General features: G+C 49.0%; 1 protein-coding gene across 2 annotated transcripts in view; it reads right to left on the bottom strand.

Moving 5' to 3' along the window:
- Positions 1-18,932, bottom strand: part of KCNN3 (potassium calcium-activated channel subfamily N member 3) — a 174,535-nt gene that overhangs the window by 154,219 nt on the left and 1,384 nt on the right. For both annotated transcript variants that reach the window (XM_007457987.1, XM_007457988.1), the window contains exon 2: positions 5,115-5,130. In XM_007457987.1, the coding sequence (XP_007458049.1) occupies positions 5,115-5,130 (16 nt within the window). The remainder of the gene's footprint in view (positions 1-5,114; positions 5,131-18,932) is intronic.

Below are 18,932 nucleotides of genomic sequence, written 5' to 3'. Positions count from 1 at the left end.
AGGAATGCCTTCCTTCCCCAAATTCCAAGGCTGCAACCACTTCTCACCAACTCACTGCTACCACCTCGGTCCGAAACACCAGGAACCCTCACCTGGATTGTGACCACGGCTTCTTAACCGGACGCCTTTGCCCCCACCCGCTCGTCTGTTCCCAGCACAGCAGCAAGAGCCATCCTACTAAAACGTAAGTCAGATCTTGTTACTTTTCCACTCAAAAGCCCTCCATCTGCTCCCATTTCACCCAAGGTGGTAGCCAAACTCCTCACAATGGCCGACAGAACCCCGCAGTGGGTCCCACCTCTCTGACCTCATACCCCCCAGCTCCCTCGATGCCCCCATCACTCACCAAGTCAGTCTCACTGGCCAAGACCTGCGCTGTCCAACACAGTAGAAACTGGCCACATGTCCACTGAGGCCCGGCAATGTGGCTAGTGTAATGGAATTTTTTAATGTATTTCATTTTCAATAACTTACATGTTAAAAATGATACTCCATTCATTTATTGGAAAACTTTTAAATATATTTGCAACAACCTGGGTGTGTGAGTCTACTTTTTTAACTGTAAATTTTATGAGCTCTAAACACAGATCAGGTATTTCCAGGGAAGATTTAGTGTCCAGTTGAGATGTGCTGTAAGATACTCAACACACCAGATTTCAAAGACTTGTAGGAAAAACAGAATCTAAACTATCTCACTAAGTTTTTACATTGATTATATGTTGAAATGGTAATATTTTTACTGTATTGGGTTAAATAGAAAATATCACTAACATTAATTTCACATTTCTCTTTTTCCTTTCTCTAATATGGCTACTGGACAATCTAAAATTCCAGATGTGGCTTCCATTATATTTTTCCTGGACAAGGCTGCCCAGACCATGTCAGGCATAGTGCCGATCCAGTGCCTTCACACCGCTCTTTCCTCTTCTGCCGTGGCTCGCTCACTCCCTTGCCTCCTAAACATCTTTCATCAGTTGTCGCCTTCTTAGTGAGATCTTCCCCACCTATTTAAAATCATAACTCTTCCCTCAGAACTCCCTGCCCTCCCATCCCACCTTTCTCTTCGTATCATTTATTGCTATCTAACAAAAAGGATAATTAACATACAGTTTATTGTCAGTTTTACCTACTAAAATGTAAGTTCCAGACTGACATGTACACACTGCTCTATTTTAAATGGATAACCAACAAGGGTCTACTGTATAGCACAGGGAAGTCTGCTAAATATTATGTAACAACGTAAATGGGAAAAGATTTTGAAAAAGAACAGATACATGCATATGTATAACTGAATCACTTTGCTGTACACCTGAAACTAACACAACATTGTTAATCAGCTATACTCCAATATAAAATAAAAAGGTTTTTAAAAAATCACCAAAACAAACGTATGTTCCTACATATCGATAATTACCTTAATGTGAATGGAATAAATGCTCCAACCAAAAGACACAGGCTCGCTGAATGGATACAAAAACAAGACCCATATATATGCTGTCTACAAGAGACCCTTCAGACCTAGGGACACAAACAGACTGAAAGTGAGGGGATGGAAAAAGATATGCCATGCAAATGGAAATCAAAGAAAGCTGGAGTAGCAATACTCATAGCAGATAAAATAGACTTTAAAATAAAGAATGTTACAAGAGATAAGGAAGGACACTACGTAATGATCAAGGGATCAATCCAAGAAGAAGATATAACAATTATAAATATATATGCATCCAACATAGGAGCACCTCAATACATAAGGCAAATGCTAACAGCTATAAAAGAGGAAATTGACAGTAACACAATAACAGTGGGGCGTGTTAACATCTCACTTACACCAATGGACAGATCATCCAAAGAGAAAATTAATAAGGAAACACAAGCTTTAAATGACACACTAGACCAGATAGATTTAATTGATATTTATAGGACTTCCATCCAAAAACAGCAGATTACACTTTCTTCTCAAGCGCACAGGGAACATTCTCCAGGATAGATCACATCTTTGGTCACAGATCAAGCCTCAGTAAATTTAAGAAAATTGAAATCATATCAAGCATCTTTTCTGACCACAATGCTATGAGATTAGAAATCAATTACAAGCAAGAAAACCTAAAAAGCACAAACACATGGAGGCTAAAAAATACGTTGCTAAAAAATCAAGATATCACTGAAGAAATCAAAGAGGAAATCACAAAATACCTAGAGACAAATGACAATGAAAACACGACGACCCAAAACCTGTGGGATGCAGCAAAAACAGTTCTAGGAGGGAAGTTTATAGCAATACAAGGCTACTGCAAGAAACAAGAAAAATCTCAAATAAACAATCTAACCTTACACCTAAAGGAAACAGAGAAAGAAGAACAAACAAAACCCAAAGTTAGTAGAAGGAAAGAAATCATAAAGATCAGAGCAGAAATAAATGAAGCAGAAACAAAGAAAACAATAGCAAAGATCAATAAAACTAAAAGCTGGTTCTTTGAGAAGATAAACAAAATTGATAAACCTTTAGCCAGACTCATCAAGAAAAAGAGGGAGAGGACTCAAATCAATAAAATTGAAATGAAAAAGGAGAAGTTACAACAGACATCACAGAAATCAAAGCATCCTAAGAGACTACTACAAGCAACTCTATGCCAACAAAATGGACAACCTGGAAGAAATGGACAAATTCTTAGAAAGGTATACCTTCCAAGACTGAACCAGGAAGAAACAGAAAATATGAACAGACCAATCACAAGTAATGAAATTGAAACTGTGATTAAAAATCTTCTAACAAACAGAAGTCCAGGTCAGGTGGCTTCGCAGGTGAATTCTATCAAACATCTATAGAAGAGCTAACACCCACCCTTCTCAATCTCTTCCAAAAAACTGCAGAGGAAGGAACACTCCCAAATTCATTCTATGAGGCCACCATCACCCTGATACCAAAACCAGACAGAGATACTACAAAAAAGAAAATTACAGACCAATATCATTGATGAATATAGATGTAAAAATCCTCAACAAAATACTAGCAAACAGAATCCAACAACACATTAAAAGGATCATACACCATGATCAAGTGGGATTTATCCCAGGGATGCAAGGATTCTTCAATATATGCAAATTAATCAATGTGATACACCATATTAACAAATTGAAGAAAAAAAACCATATGATAATGTCAATAGAGGCAGAAAAAGCTTTTTACACAATTCAACACCAATTTATGATAAAAAGTCTCCAGAAAGTGGGCATAGAGGGAACCTACCTCAACATAATAAAGGCCATATATGACAAACCCACAACAAACATCATTCTCAATAGTGAAAAACAGAAAGCATTTCCTCTAAGATCAGGAACAAGACAAGGATGCCCATTCTCACCACTATTATTCAACATAGTTTTGGAAGTCCTAGCCATGGCAATCAGAGAAGAAAAAGAAATAAAAGAAATACAAATTGGAAAGTCACTGTTTGCAGAGGACATGATACTATACATAGATAACACTAAAGATGCCACCAGAAAACTACTAGAGTTAATCAATGAATTTGGTAAAGTTACAGGATACAAAATTAATGCACAGAAATCTCTTGCATTCCTATACACTAAGAATGAAAGATCAGAAAGAGAAATTAAGGAAACAGTCTCATTCACCATTGCAACAAAAAGAATAAAATACCTAGGAATAAACCTACTGAAGAAGACAAAAGACCTGTACTCAGAAAACTATAAGACACTGATGAAAGAAATCAAAGATGACACAAACAGATGGAGAGATATACCATGTTCTTGGATTGGAAAAATCAATATTGTGAAAATGACTATACTACTCAAAGCAGTCTACAGATTCAATGCAATCCCTGTCAAATTATCAATGGTATTTTCCACACAACCAGAACAAAAAAATCTTAAAATTTGTATGGAGACACAAAAGACCCAGAATAGCCAAAGCAGTTTTGAGGGGAAAAAATGGAGCTGGAGGAATCAGACTCCCTGACTTCAGACTATACTACAAAGCTACAGTAATCAAGACAATATGGTCCTGGCACAAAAGCAGAAATATAGATCAATGGAACAGGATAGAAAGCTCAGAGTTAAAGCCACATACATATGGTCAACTAATCTATGACAAAGGAGGCAAGGATATACAATGGAGAAAAGACAGTCTCTTCAATAAGTGGTGCTGGGAAAACTGAACAGCTACATGTAAAAGAATGAAATTAGAACAGTCTCAAACACCATACACAAAAATAAACTCAAAATGGATTAAAGACCTAAATGTAAGACCAGACACTATCAAACTCTTAGAGGAAAACATAGGAAGAACATTCTTTGACATAAATCACAGCAAGATCTTTTTTGACCCACCTCCTAGAGTAATGGAAATAAAAACAAAAATAAACAAATGGGACCTAATGAAACTTAAAAGCTTTGCACAGCAAAGGAAACTAGAAACAGTACGAAAAGACAACTCTCAGAATGGGAGAAAATATTTGCAAATGAATCAACGGACAAAGGATTAATCTCCAAAACATATAAACAGCTCATGCAGCTCAATATTAATAAAACAACCCAATCCAAAAATGGGCAGAAGACCTAAGTAGACATTTCTCCAAAGAAAACATACAGATGGTCAAGAGGCACATGAAAGCTGTTGAACATCACTAATCATTAGATAAATGCAAATCAAAACTACAATGGGGGCTTCCCTCGTGGCAGAGTGGTTAAGAATCCGCCTGCCAATGCAGGGAACACGAGTTCAAGCCCTGGTCCAGGAAAATCCCACATGCCGCAAAGCAACTAAGCCCGTGCACACCGTAACTACTGAGCCTGCACTCTAGAGCCCATGAGCCACAACTACTGAGCCCACATGCCACAACTACTGAAGCCTGCGCGCCTAGAGCCCATGTTCCACAACAAGAGAAGCCACCGCAATGAGAAGCCCGCACACCACAATGAAGAGTAGCCCCTGCTCACCACAACTAGAGAAAGCCCACATGCAGCAATGAAGATCCAATGCAGCCAAAAATAAATATAAATAAATAAATAAATAAAACTACAATGAGGTATCACCTCACACCAGTTAGAATGGGCATCATCAGATAATCTACAAACAACAAATGCTGGCAAGGGTGTGGAGAAAAGGGAACCCTCTTACACTGTTGGTGGGAATGTAAATTGATACAGCCCCTATGGAGAACAGCACGGAGTTTCCTTAAAAAACTAAAAATAGAATTACCATATGACCCAGCAATCCCACTACTGGGCCTATACCCCGAGAAAACCATAATTCAAAAAGACACATGCACCCTAATGTTCATTGCAGCACTATTCACAATAGCCAGGTCATGGAAGCAACCTAAATGCCCATCGACAGATGAATGGATAAAGAAGATGTGGCACATACATACAATGGAATATTACTCAGCCATAAAAAGGAACGAAATTGGGTCATTTGTAGAGATGTGGATGGACCTAGAGGCTGTCATACAGAGTGAAGTAAGTCAGAATGAGAAAAACAAATATCACATATTAACGCATATATGTGGAATCTAGAAAAATGGTACAGATGAACCGGTTTGCAAGGCAGAAATAGAGACACAGATGTAGGAAACAAACATATGGACACCAAGGGGGGAAAGCAAGGGTGGTGATGGTGGTGGTGGTGGGATGAATTGGGAGATTGGGATTGACATATATACACTAATATGTATAAAACAGATAACATAAGAACCTGTGGTATAAAAAAATAAAATAAAATAAAATTCAAAAAATATATATATATGTTCCAGAGCCCAGGGTTTTTTATCTTTTATGGTTTCTTTGTACTATATCTGTGGTGTCTAGAACAATGCTGGCACAAAATAGATGTTCAATAACTATTTATTGAATGAATAAAGTTACGTATTTTTCGGCCTGGCCTCCCTACTCTGCTAGAAATTTCTAAAGAGCAGTGCCAGGCATACAGTTGTTGCTTGATATATGACTGGTAGGCTGATCTGGGGAAACAAAGGCAGCTCAGCTGAGTCATGGCACAGAAGACAAAAGCAAGAACCAAGGGTCCTTGAAGTGGACCCTGTGTCTCCTCCCCTCTGCTGTCCAGGCTCCTCTCTCCCCACCTCCAGCAAAGCTACCCATCAGCCCAACAGCAGTGGGTACTTCAGAGGAAGGTACATTTCCTTTCCTTCCCATCGATTTTTATTCTCCCAGTGAGAAGACAAATCTGTTTCCCCTCCACCAGAAAGCCTCGAGCCATGGCTACTGACATTATAGTAATTAAATCCCTGCTGCTAGGAGGGTTCAGGAGCCGAACAGGCCTCATGCCAAGGGCTGGCCTGCAGGGAGGGAGGCTGGCCGGGAGGGTCCGTCTCAGCCATCTCCTGATAGTGAGAAAATCCACTTAGCCACAATGCCTTCACGGGTTTTCACTCCTGGGTAGGAAGATAAAACCTCTCCAGCCGGACTTCCCTGGTGGTGCAGTGGTTGAGAATCTGCCTGCCAATGCAGGGTACACGGGTTTGAGCCCTGGTCTGGGAGGATCCCACATGCTGCAGAGCAACTAAGCCACAGCTACTGAGCCTGCGCTCTAGAGCCCGCAAGCCACAACTACTGAGCCCGTGTGCCACAACTACTGAAGCCCACATGCCTAGAGCCCGTGCTCCACAACAAGAGAAGCCACCGCAATGAGAAGCCCACTCACTGCAATGAAGAGTAGCCTCTGCTCGCCATAACTAGAGAAAGCCTGCACCCAGCAACGAAAACCCAACGCAGCCAAAAAATAAACAAAGAAATTTATTTAAAAAAAAAAAAGAGTGAAAGAAAGCAGAACGTTAAAAAAAAAAACAAAACCTCTCCAGCCCACCACCACCCCCCTCGAAAACGCACCCACCGATCAGCCAAGCGCTCCTTCACTCTGGGCATCACAGCTTTCTTCCCCCTCACTCCTAATTCCATCTGGTCCTCATGACCCTCCTCCCTTAAAATGGCCAGTGGAGAAATTGTCATCGTCCTCAACCTCACTTCTCCCATTTTCCAGATGAAAAAACACAGGCCCAGAAACCAAGTTTCCTCAGTCCTAGTCCAGGGCCTTTCTCTTCACCCACAATCTTTACTGGTGCTCAGCATGGGCCACAATCCATGTCACATGCTTTCCATACAGTGGTGCCTCATTCAATCCTCACAACTGCCCCAGAAATAGGGTTAGGATTAACCCCCAAGGAAATAGAATCAAAGCATTAAAGCAACTTACCTAAAGCCACACATGACAGTCAGGATTCAAACCCAGCTCTGTCATGTGGAAGCCTGTTCTCCTAACACCAGGCTATGCTGCCATATATAAGAGGCGGCGGGCAGCTGGGAGATAGATACAAGGGAAGATGAAAGAAGTGAAGGCGAGGTGAACCCGCAGGGAATAGAGGGCGGGGGAACAGGCAGAAGGAATGGGAGACTCAGCCAGGTTGGCGGGTCAAATCCAGGACACGTGTGTGGTTTTGTCTCCTATAAAATTCTCATCATACCTGTCATAACTTGGTCAACGCCTGCCTCCCTGACCAGCCTGTGAGCTCCGTGTCTTGTTAAGTATTGAACCCCGAGAGCCAACCTGGCACCTGTCGACCCTCATGAGTAGTTATCCACAAAAGACCAAGGGCTTGAGAAGCAAGGGGTGGCAGGGTTCTGGGATAGCCATGGAGTGGGACCAACAGAGGTGAGGGGGGCAGGAGGCACTGGAATGCGCATGAAACGGGATGGGCCCAGGAAGACGCCTGCTGGCCAGGCCGGCAACAGATGATCTGGCCAGGAAGGAGCACAAGGTCAGCGACTCTATCTAGTCCTCTGGGCCTTGGTGACTAAGTCTGTGTTTGGAGTTTTCAGATTATACAATGAGAAAATTAACGATACGAACAGCTGGCACTTCCCCAGCCCTTTACCATGAGCCCAGCGCTGGGTCTTGTCTCATTGGCTCCTCATGACACACATCCTCATCCCTATTCACAGATCTGGAGACTGAGGCTCACGGAAGTCAACTTTGTCATCTAGGTTGTACAGCCAAGAAGCTGCAGAGCTGGAACAAGAACACCAAAGCGTGTCTGTTGACTGATCAGCTGACCCCTCCAGGGCCCACGGGAGACCATCCTCGGCCCCAGAGCCCAGTCTTCCCTGTCAACGTACCCAGGGCTCATGGAGGTTCAACAGGCTTCTGCATCTAAGCTGAGAGCCTCCCCCTCCCTCTCCTCCCTGCAGAGCTCAAAGCATCCACTGAGGCTCTGGTAAGGCTAGTGGGACCGTGAGGGTGGCATAAAACTAAAAGGGGTGGGGTGGGCAAGGGGGGAGAGAACAAGAACAGCTTTTTTTGCTTGAAAGAGCCCCAAGCCAGGAGGTGATCTGCAAAATCATGTGTTCAAGCCCCAAGTCCACTATTTCCTGGCTGTGAGACCCTGGGCAAGTCACCTAACCTCTTTGATCCTTGGGTCAGTCATCTGTAAAACAAGGATTGTTGTGAGGATTAGACAAGAAGAGGTGTGTGAAAGCACTAGTTGTAGCCCCTTCATAAATGTTCATTTTCTTCTCCGCCTCCATTTACCCCTTTTTACACTCCTGAGAGTTGCTTTGGAGTCATTTTTATGGAAGGGGAAAGAAGTATCCATTTTGCGAGAGAGGCACGTTCTGCCGAGCTGCTGAGGACAGAAGCATGAGAGATGGTCCCCTCCACCCAAGAGGAAACCCTCGTGACTCAGCCTCCATCCTGGACTTGCTCTTCACTCACATCAGTTTCATTTCACTCTGAGGGATCTTTCCATCACTGGCACACAGCGTGGACCAGTCTGGTGTCTTGTGCCAAAATGTCCTCCCACCCGGCTCCGCATCATTACTACCCCAGGAACAGCGGAGAGCATCTTGGCAGAGCTGAATGCCTGGTCCAGCCCAGAGCAAGAGGGGCAGTGGGTCATGGGCCCAGCTCTAAGGGGTTTCTACAAACCCATAGCCACCGAACTCTCAAAAGAAATAGCATGGCAAAGCCTGACACGGACCAGTGTGGACCAAAGAGCCCCCGGGGGCCATGTCTGTGCCTAACTGAATCCTCCACCTCCACCCTCAGCAAAAGGAATTATAACCCCACTTTCCAAAAAAGGGGCTACTGCTCAAGGCCATACAGCTCAATAGCACATGTCCAGGATTTGAATCCAGGTCTGTGTTGAAAGACTGAGCTCTTTTAGGAAGAGGCAGAGAGAAACACATTTCATTGAGGAGAGACCCCTATAGCTGACTCACATCCTTAAGGGCACAGACCTTTGCACTCCTGGAACCTAGACTGGGGCCTGCCACATAGCAGGTGTTCAGTGGAACTAAAACCCAGAATTCCTGGATTCTAGCTGCACCCTTGCCACTCACAATGCTGAGTGGCCTTGGACAAGTCACATAACTTCTCTGGGCCTTGGGATCCTGTAAAGAGGAAGATGGTCTCTGCCCTGCCTTCCTCACTGAGGTGGGAGGCCTGTACAGGGGCCATGTCACCCAGGCTGGCACTCCTGGTGGGCCCATGGAGCTTGGCCATTCAGGGAGGTATGGTACCACACCAGGCCAGATATGCCAGCAGCTGCCCCTGGAGGAGGCCTACCCTGGGTCAACCCACCAATGCCATCCAGCTCTGAGCCCCTCCAAAGGCAGTAGCCCGACCCACAGCAACACGCCCTGCCCAAGCCCTCATCCTAGAGGAAGGTGACGTCACCCATGTCTGTGGCTCCGGGCATTCCCACATGTGGGAGCTATTCGGGGACTGACTGAGCAAGCCAACATCCTACCCGATGGGAGCCAGAAGAGAGAGAAAATGGCTAAGCCCCAATTTGTTAAAATCAGAAATCTTCTTAAAAGGGAGAAAAGGCTGTGCAAAAATCTCTGCTGGTGGAACCTTGCGAGGATGCAGGCAGGTGCCAACTCAGGCAAAGGCGCTAAGAAGAACTGCCATTTGTTGGCAGCCTGGGATGTGCCAGCCACAGGGCTGGCCACTTACCCAACCATTATCACGTTTAGTTCTCACCAGGCTGGTGAATGCCACCCTCTCCATTTACAGATGGGGAAACTGAGGCTCAGAGACTTTAAGTCACTGGCCTTATGGTCACCCAGCAGCACGGGGCTGGGCCAGAATTAGCCCCCAGTGCAGTCTCTTCCCCACTCCCCACGGTCAGCCAGCACATCACCTGTCTCCTCCCCCTCCCTGTCTGTGGGATGGTCCTGGCCAAGACCCCCAGCTTTCTGGGCTTCTCCATTTATCAGCTCAAGCTAAACATCAATGATTCTGAAGATGCTGGCTGGCAGGCCTGGTGCCCATGAGCTCTGAGGGGCAGGCACCAGCCCATTCAGCCCCTGTGGGAGCGTCCCGTAAGACAGCTTTTCTGTTCATTTGACACTGAGCACAATGCCTGTCCTTTAAGAAAAATGCCCAACAAGCTGACTCAAAAATAACAGATGCCAATTTGCATATTATTTCACACATCATTTGCATGTTGTTCATTTAGTGTCATCACGGCTCTGCTCAGAATACAACTCTGGTTACCTTACAACCAGGCCTTGGGGAAAAAAAAATGGCCTCCACGCAGGATGAGCCCTGATCCCCTGGTACATCCCTCCCCAACCCAGCTGCTCTTTACGCTCCTTGGCGCCTGGTTGGGAGAGTTAACACCTGTCAAAGCAGAAAGGATAGGGAGAACCTTGATTCACAAGCCCTCACAACCTTTTGAATTCAAGACGGTACCCCATCGCAAGTCTTGAAGGAAAAATTATGTTCTCTTGAAGACATGTCAGGAAAGCCTTAGCAGTCTTTGCTTGCCCAGTTCTGTCCCAGGAAGGCCTCCTGGCTGGCCCTCCCGCTGTCATCCCTGCTCTCAGCCTCATTCTGCCTGATCATCGTGTGTCCCCCTGACCTTCCTCCGGGCCTCCTGGCCTGGCTCCCTGGGCTTATTTTTGTCCTCTCTCCACCTGTCCGATTTGCAGGTCCACACCCAACGAGCTGTGCCCAGGCCACAGACTGCTGATGCTGAGTGTAGAATAACTGGGTCCCATGAGGTAAGAAGGCTCCAGAAGCCCAGGCCAGGCCACCACTGCAGCCCCACCTTCCAGGGAGCAGTCTGCTTCCCTCTTACTTGTGCAGACACACCCACAGGGACCCAGGCAGAAACAGAACCGAAGTTAAAGCCATTTGATTTTAGGAGAAAGGGGACATGTTCCACACGTTCGCCTCTTCCAGAGCCCCTTTCTACAGCCACCTGTGTGGAGGGTGACACATGCACCCGCGCCCTCCACGGCTCTCTGGGGGACTCAGGGCTAACAGCATCATCTTCTAAGCACTGCTCTCACAAAAGCAACAGCTAATGGGCTCAGGGTGTGCCCAGCTCTGCCCTGGGTGCTAAGCTGTAGGCAGGGGCTGTGATTCGCTCTGAACATCTGAGAAACAGGCTCCAGGTGCAGGAAACTCCCTGAGGACCCCCCGCTTAGGATGCTGCCGAGTCTGGATGCGAACCCAGAGCCCACGGCTGCAACTGCCATGCCAGGCCACCTCTGCCAATCAGTATTGCCTCTGAGAAAAGAAGAGCAGCGGGTCTTCAGGGTCTGAGGGTGCAGAACTCTAGGAAGAACTCTGAGCCCCTGGCAATTACAGTTATCAACTAAATATTAAATCCCAGGCTTCCCTTTCCTCCCTACCTGTCCCTGTGGATACCACATGGTGGGAACTCCAAGCTGCCCCTGCTCCATTCCCTACTCACTCTGAACCCCGTACCCTGGCTGCCAACGTTCTCACTCTCAGAAAGACCCCCTGCCCATGACCCTGCCATTTTGGTCTGTCTAACCCTTCAGGGGCCACCCCACCTCCTACGGGGAACCTCCCAACATCCCGAATGACTGCCTGCTTCCTCAGAGCTCCCAATACCACTGCAGCCCAGCCTGGATGGACGGTGCCTGGGTGCAGGCCCGACGCCCCTTGAGAACAGGAGTTGGAGGACCGTGGCTTGCTGTCTTGGTGATAGAACAGCAACAAATATATGTTTGATGGAATCAGAAAGCTTTGGAGCAGGAACGGAGTTCAGCATCAGTCCAGCTCTCATTTTTAAGCTAGAGAAACAGAGACCCAGAGAAGTGAAGGGACTTGACAAAGACCATACAACAAGTCAGAAGCAAGAGGTGGAGGCACCTCCTGAGGGCTCCTTCAAAGCAGAGGCAGGCCTTTCTTTAACATTAACCGCCACTGACAGAGCTAAACAAAGCCTCACGCCAGGGAAGTAGGAAACTGGGACTCAAGGATGTGGAAGAAAGTTCTAGAAGCAGGGATGGAGCAGCCCTTGAAGGTTCCCTCACTCAAATCCCCAGCAGAGGTTTGTGGTGGGGTTTGGAACAGAGAGATGAGCAAGGCACTGGGGACCTGAGCTCGCGTTCTAGAACCATCTCTCCTCACACGGGCACCAGGAGTAGCCACTCAACCCCTCTGCAGCTCAGTTTTTCTCATCTGTGAGATACTCTGACTGTAAAGACTCCCGGGCCGAGGTGGGGACCCTGAGGAGAAACAAACATGGAAATACCTTGGATGTGAGATGCTGAGCCTGCGCGGGTCACCCCAATAAGTAGCCCTGCAGCCAGTGCTGGAAAGGGGAGAGGAGGGCGACAGGAAGCTCACAGGAGGACCAAGAGGCCAGGGAGCCGTGCGCAGAAGTGTCCTGGCCTGCTGGCTCTCGAGGGTGGAGGGGAGCCCTTCGGGGCTGCGTCAGGAGCCCTCCCGGTCCAGGCCTTCGCAGGGAGGGGTCTAATTCCACACCTTCCACCCTCTCAGCTTTGCCAGCATCACTCTGGGGCGGTATTACCAGGCCTCCAGGAGAGGAGGCATCCCGATGACGGACAGTGGGCCTGTCCACATCTCACCCTGGACCCAGGCTGCACCCAGGGCCCCACGCCCTTGCCCTGGCCACCCCCCAGGACACTGTCTCCTCTGGGTACCTGCACTGGCATCTCCCACCCTCCATCAAGCCGCTTCCTGTCTATCTCTCAGTAAAGTTCATCCCGTCCCAACATTTTGCATCAAGGCTCTCAGGCCCATAAACCTTGATTTGTCTCTTAAGAATGATAAGCAATTTCTCCAGCAGCAGCAGGCAAGGAAAAAGGCCTAAACTTGGGAGTCCAATGGGCCTGGGTTCTTATTCCAGCACCGCCACCCACTAGCAGTGTCAGCTTGGCCTCATGACTTCACCCACAAAGGGTGCCATGACCACCCCCTACCTCCAGGACTCTCGAGGATAAAGCCGGCCCAGTGAGGCACAAATGGTCCCCTCCTCCCCCCTCCTATCACCCAGCAGCATTCGTGGCCCATGCAGTGCCAGGCCCAGAGATGAAGCAGGGTGGTCCCTGCCCCCAGCTCCCCCTCCCCTCCTTGCTCTCGGAGCCCAGCTGAGCTCCTGGGGGTGGAATGACAGGGTCGGGGGAGGGGGCACCCAAAAACCCATCAGCCTCCTCCAGACTTTCCTTACCAGAAAAAAAGGCACTAGAATTTTCCTCCCCAAAGCTCCCGAGAACAGTGCAGTCTTAGAATCATTATTTAAAGAGGAATAGGAGGCTTTCTTCTTTCTCTCTGTGCCTTTGGGGTTTTGAAAGAAAGAGAAGAAAAACAGCTACGAATGAATGAATGTGCTGGTCTGCCTGCCACTGAGCTGAGGAAGGTGGTGTTTCATCAATATACAGCCGCCCTCCACAACCCATTCCTCTCTCTCTCCCTCCCTCTCCCTCTCTCTCTAGTACACACTCACTTTCTCCCCCAAATGTGCTTTACAAATAACTGCAAGAAAACCAAACCTTTCAGTTCTGCTTTTACATCTCTCTCCCAGCCTCAGCTTCACCACAGAGGTTACTCCAGTTGCTTTTCCTTTTGTTTTTCTTTACCTTATATTTTTTAGAGCAGATCTTTGGACCCTGGCCTCACAAATCCCCCTTCCTGCAAGCTCAATAAGGGAAATACAAGGCCATCCACCAGCTCTCTAATTAGCCTGTGTAGCCGATAAATGCCCTAGCAATGATGCCAGGGCCGGAGCAGCAGGGAGCACTGCCCATGGGGAAGAGAAGTCCGGATGTATTACAAAGTCTTTCCCCCGGGACAGTTATAAATAGTGTCATGACATGCAAAGGAGAAGCATATATAAAAGTTAGCTGTCCCTTCTGTGGGTTACAAACGTTTGGCTCATTTGCAGACTGTCCACAAAGGTTATAAATAGAGTCGCCACTACCCTGGGTAGGAGAAGGGGCTCGTTTTCACGCTCCCAGAGTCTCTCTTGCCCTCCTTGGGCCAAGACGCTGGGTGTGATGATAAAATGTATGCCTGGGGCCTTGGTGGCTGGCTCCCAGGCTCCTACCTCTAGCCAATCGCTTATAAAGAGTCTCCTGCCTTCCGCAACCCTGTCCTGCAGGTCATCCCACAGGGAGGCTCCATGCAGAGGAGTCTGACCTATTCCTACTTTCCCAGCATGCTTGAAACCACAGACACGAGTGCCCTGAGGCATCTGCTCCCAATCATCAGGACATCCCCCCACGGTCAACCCCCTACTCCAAAGCAGCTCCTGGGTCTGGCAGGAGGTGTAGACAATTCACCCAACAGAGCCCCGGCTGCTGCTCTGCCCTCCTGCAGAGAAGACCTCCATGACAGGGAGGGCAGGGGAACAGAAGAGCTGGGACCGGTGAGCCCACTCAATCATTCAGGCTGGAAGCTGGGGGTGGACCTCTGTGAGGTCAGCAAAGAGATACAAGTTGGCCCTAAGGGGCCCCACTCTCTTGCAAGAGCGAACGGCCGGGAGACCGAGCTCCCCAGGGCATACAGAGAAGGCTGCCCTTTTCAGGGTGGCCTCCCACGAGGGGGCCTGAAGAAAGGAAGCCACGCATGGAGTAGACAGGGAAGCCCCAGCATATCCACTCCTCCACGCATGGCCCGGGTGACCCCAGCAACAAGGCCCCCAGGAGGAGCTGGAAGAGCAGAGGGGCAGGAAGTTGGTGGGGAGGGCAGGAGTGGGGCACAAGAGGGGCAGAGGATGGGCTCTACCTGGGCAGCGAAACTCAGACAGATTGTGAGGCCGGGGGTGGTGAAGTGGTTTGAGGTTGTGCAAAGTTGGTGGAGACAGAGAACCACCCTGCTGCTGTCCCAGCATTTCCCAGCCTCCCCTGGGCTGACCCCACAGCCCGATGCCCGAGGTCCCTGAGAAATAAGGCCCACCGATGACTTGCCAGCTGGATGGAGGCACCAGCTCAGACACCAGCAGGATGGCAAGGTGGGGAGGGGGCATCCACAGAGTCCCCAACTCTCTCTGGACTCAAGTGGAAAGAGCACAGCAGGCAGTGTAAGACCACAAAGTGGGTGTGCCTCAAACCAGCTCTGGAAGAAAATAAAGCATGCCAAGAAAGACTCCCCAAATCCTCATTCCTTAATCCTGACCAGCACTAATGTAGTAGAGACAATGCCACTAAGATTCCTCATCAGGACCTCTAGACCTGGCCTATGATGGTGGCTAAGGCGTCAAGGGTAAATCCACCCATAAGGAAAACATCTGGACGCTCATTCGGTTCGGGGATAACCCAGTAGCATCAGAAGCCACAGCCTTGGCGTGATCACAAACAGCTCTCCTCCCACCTCAGCCCATCTTCCTTCCCCATCATCACCTGAGGCCTGTGAGAGCAGAGCCAAGGACCATTCCGTCCTGATTTCTTTCCTCCTCAGGCTGGCTCCCTTTTGCATTAACTGACTATGCTCAGGGGTCATGCCATTTTCCTTCTCAAGAGAGCCAGGCCTGCATGGTGAATTCCTCCCCCAGTAACAGATATCAGCCAAAGACAGGCAAACAGGAAGACCACAGCCCCGTGGAAAAGAGCAGAGAACTTCCGAAAGCAGCAGCTCAAGCACAAGGTTAGCAGTCTTCATCATCTGGGGAAAAGAAAGTGTGTCCCTCTCCCCAGGGCCTTTGAGTGGGAACTGCCACCATCAGTGCAGAATAACCCAGTCTGGGCGGGGTGCCTGAGGCCACCCTGTCCACCCTCCTGCTTCCAGACCAGTTAGCAAAGCCAACCAGACACAGAGAGTTCTCCAGCAAAAGAGGCTGTTACCCATCCCTCCCCAGGGTCCACTGAACATCTGAGTTCCGCCAGCTGTTGATTCTTCATTCTGAGCTAAACCCTCTTGTCACAACAGAGTCCGTTTTCTCTGCAAGGCTGGGGAACAAATGTTCACCTCCCCTACAACAGACCCACGCTATAGGTGGTTTCCAGTCAGAAGACCCAGCCCCATCTCAGAACTTCTCCCCTCCGAGATACAACTTCTCGCTCCACTGACAAGTCTTAGTTCCCAAGCTATCAAGGCCCCAACTAATTCTGGAGCCAGAGTTAGATAACAGAGGAAAAAGACATCTCTTTTCCTCTCATCTTCATCATTAATAACAATAACAGTAGGTCCTGTATGGAGTGCCTTACACTAATTCACTCTCCCCACTTGACAGCTGCGGAGACAGGCTCAGAGAAGCTACATGGCTTGTCCAAGATCACACATTGGAGGTGGCAGAGCTAGGATTCAAACTTTGGTCTGCTTCTTTAAAACAATCCTATTTGCCCCCAGGAGGAGAGGGAATAGCTACCTTAACCCCTCCTGGGTCCACAGGGCCTGCCGCAGACACCCAGAAAATACTTGTTCCAATAATGACTCAGTGCCCGGTTGGATAGAGGATGGAAGGGCTGGTGAGCGGGTGAGCCCTGCTCATCACAACAGATACCGACCCCAAGGTGCACAGGAGGTGGCCGCCTCACGAGCTGAGGCAGGCAGGACTTCCCAGGTTGCTGCCCCCTCCATTCTTCCATCAGCCAGAGGGTCATCAATTTAAAATTAGGCAAAGTCCACCCCTTGGATCACCTCACCCTTCCTTTGCGCCAGAGTCTGCTGTCTCCGGCTCTGGGAAAGCCCCTTTCCCTGAATACTCCATCAGGGAGGCACCTGCTCTAGCAGCAACCCTCCCGCCCCATTAAAACAAATGTGCACAGACCAATCCCACGCTGGGAGCTGTCTCTAGGAAGGGCCATTCCCCTAAGAGCTCTGACCACAGGGTTCACTAAAAGAGAGGGTGCTTGTCTTGCCCCTTCTCCCCACCCCCCCAGCACTTGGGCCTTCATAAGCTTCCCCCAGCAAGGGCTCCTGGTCCCCAGAGGGTGCCTGGAGGGAGCCAGAATTGTGCCCAGGGCGGCTGCCAGGCCTGCCGAGGCTAGCAGCCCCCTCTCCTGGAGCGCCCAGTGGGAGAAGGCAGCGAGCAGAAGGACCCGCAGATTCAGAGGCTCATTACAGGGAATGACTAAGTGAGCTGCGATTCCAGGGGAAACCCCACTCGCTCCGGCTCACTGAGGGGCTCAAATCCTTGAGCCATTTAGACGAAGGCAGCTTCCAGGAGCTGCCCTGGGCTAGGGCAGTCCTCTCTGAGCAGCCAGGTCCCTGGAGGACCCTCCACCTGGAAGTCTTGATTCTGGCTATTCAGGTCATCTGACAGGTCTGCCCCACCCCTTTCCAGAGCGGGCAAATCTGCTCATCCTCTGCTCCAGCTAGCGAGAGGCTGGGAATGGGGGAAATCCGATCAGCACCTCCTAGGTTTTTGTGGCTGGATTTCAACAAGGAATGTGACAGTCTCGCAGCAGCTGTGCCCAGCCTGAAACAAGCTCTATTTGAAACCTCCAACAGCTGAACCCCTCCCAGCTACCCGCTGCCCAAAATGACAAATAAGTAGAGAAATCCAAACAACAAGCAAGCCTGCACACACACACACACACACACACACACACACACACTCACTCTCACACCAACAAATTGGGGGTGAAGGGTAGAGTGGGGAAAAAATCCACTTGCCCAGTGACTCCCCAGGTCTCCAAGCCTTCAAGCTCGCAGCAGGAGGGCTCCCAGCAAGCAGAGCTGTGACAGAAACCCACCTTCCTCAAGCCCCACTCACTTGGAGGACGCGATTTCCAAGCCCACTCGGGAAGGGAAACCCCCTCCTCCGTCTTGGGACTGGACAGAGGCTGGGGCAGTGGGGCCAGCTCCCCCGCTAAAGCCGTGCCGCCGTTCTCCATCGGGGCGCGCACTCACACACTCATCCTTATTTATCCCGAGAAGAAGGAGTTGGGGTGGGAGGGGAGAACTGGTGCTGAGCCGGGGGCATGAGCTCTCGGGGACTCCCAGGAAGCCCTGTCATCCCATCCGAAGAAGAGGCACTCCCCCCCACCCCAGCTGATGCCAAGGCGGCGCCCATCTGCTCTGCCCGGGTAACACCTGTAGCCATTTTTATCAGGGGATGTTTACAAGGCAGCAGCAGGTTTATTCCGAGTCCTCTTTCCTGAGAGAAAAGACCGCTGATTTCCTCCGCCTACATTTTTACCCCATGCCCCCAGGAGACTCAAGTCACCGGTGCTTTTCTATTTTGCCCTAAGTCTCTCAGGGATGAGGAGGGAAACAAACTTGGGAAGAGAGAGAGAAGACAGAGAGAGAAGGGACTGGCATGGAATCCCCACCCCCCCACCCAGACATTTATTTCTTTTTTATCCTCGGGAAAATGGAGTGGAGCAGGGAGGAGAGGAGAGGAGGGGAAGTCACAGGAACTGGCAAGCACATCAAGGCAGAGTGTAATTAATTGGTGCGTTAAGCTGCTAGGTTATGCTTTAGTACGAGTGAGCCAGGAGGAAAGATGATTTCTCAGAAGGGATTCTTTAATCCTCCCTAACACAGAGTCTACCAATTAGACACAGTGTGTGGGGATGTCCCCCCTCCCAAGGAAGCAAGGAATGAATTCTCCCGGGATTAAGCAGGAAAACCATGGGAAGTTAGAGGGTTCCATATAACTGAGCAAACGCCTCTCCCCAGCACCATCTCTCTCTCTCCCCCAATCTCTCTCTTTCTTTCTCTTTCTCTCTCT

Source organism: Lipotes vexillifer, unplaced genomic scaffold (assembly GCF_000442215.2).
Source record: "Lipotes vexillifer unplaced genomic scaffold, Lipotes_vexillifer_v1.1 scaffold238, whole genome shotgun sequence".
NCBI classification, from domain to species: domain Eukaryota; kingdom Metazoa; phylum Chordata; class Mammalia; order Artiodactyla; family Lipotidae; genus Lipotes; species Lipotes vexillifer.
This window is presented reverse-complemented; position numbering and strand designations above follow the sequence as displayed.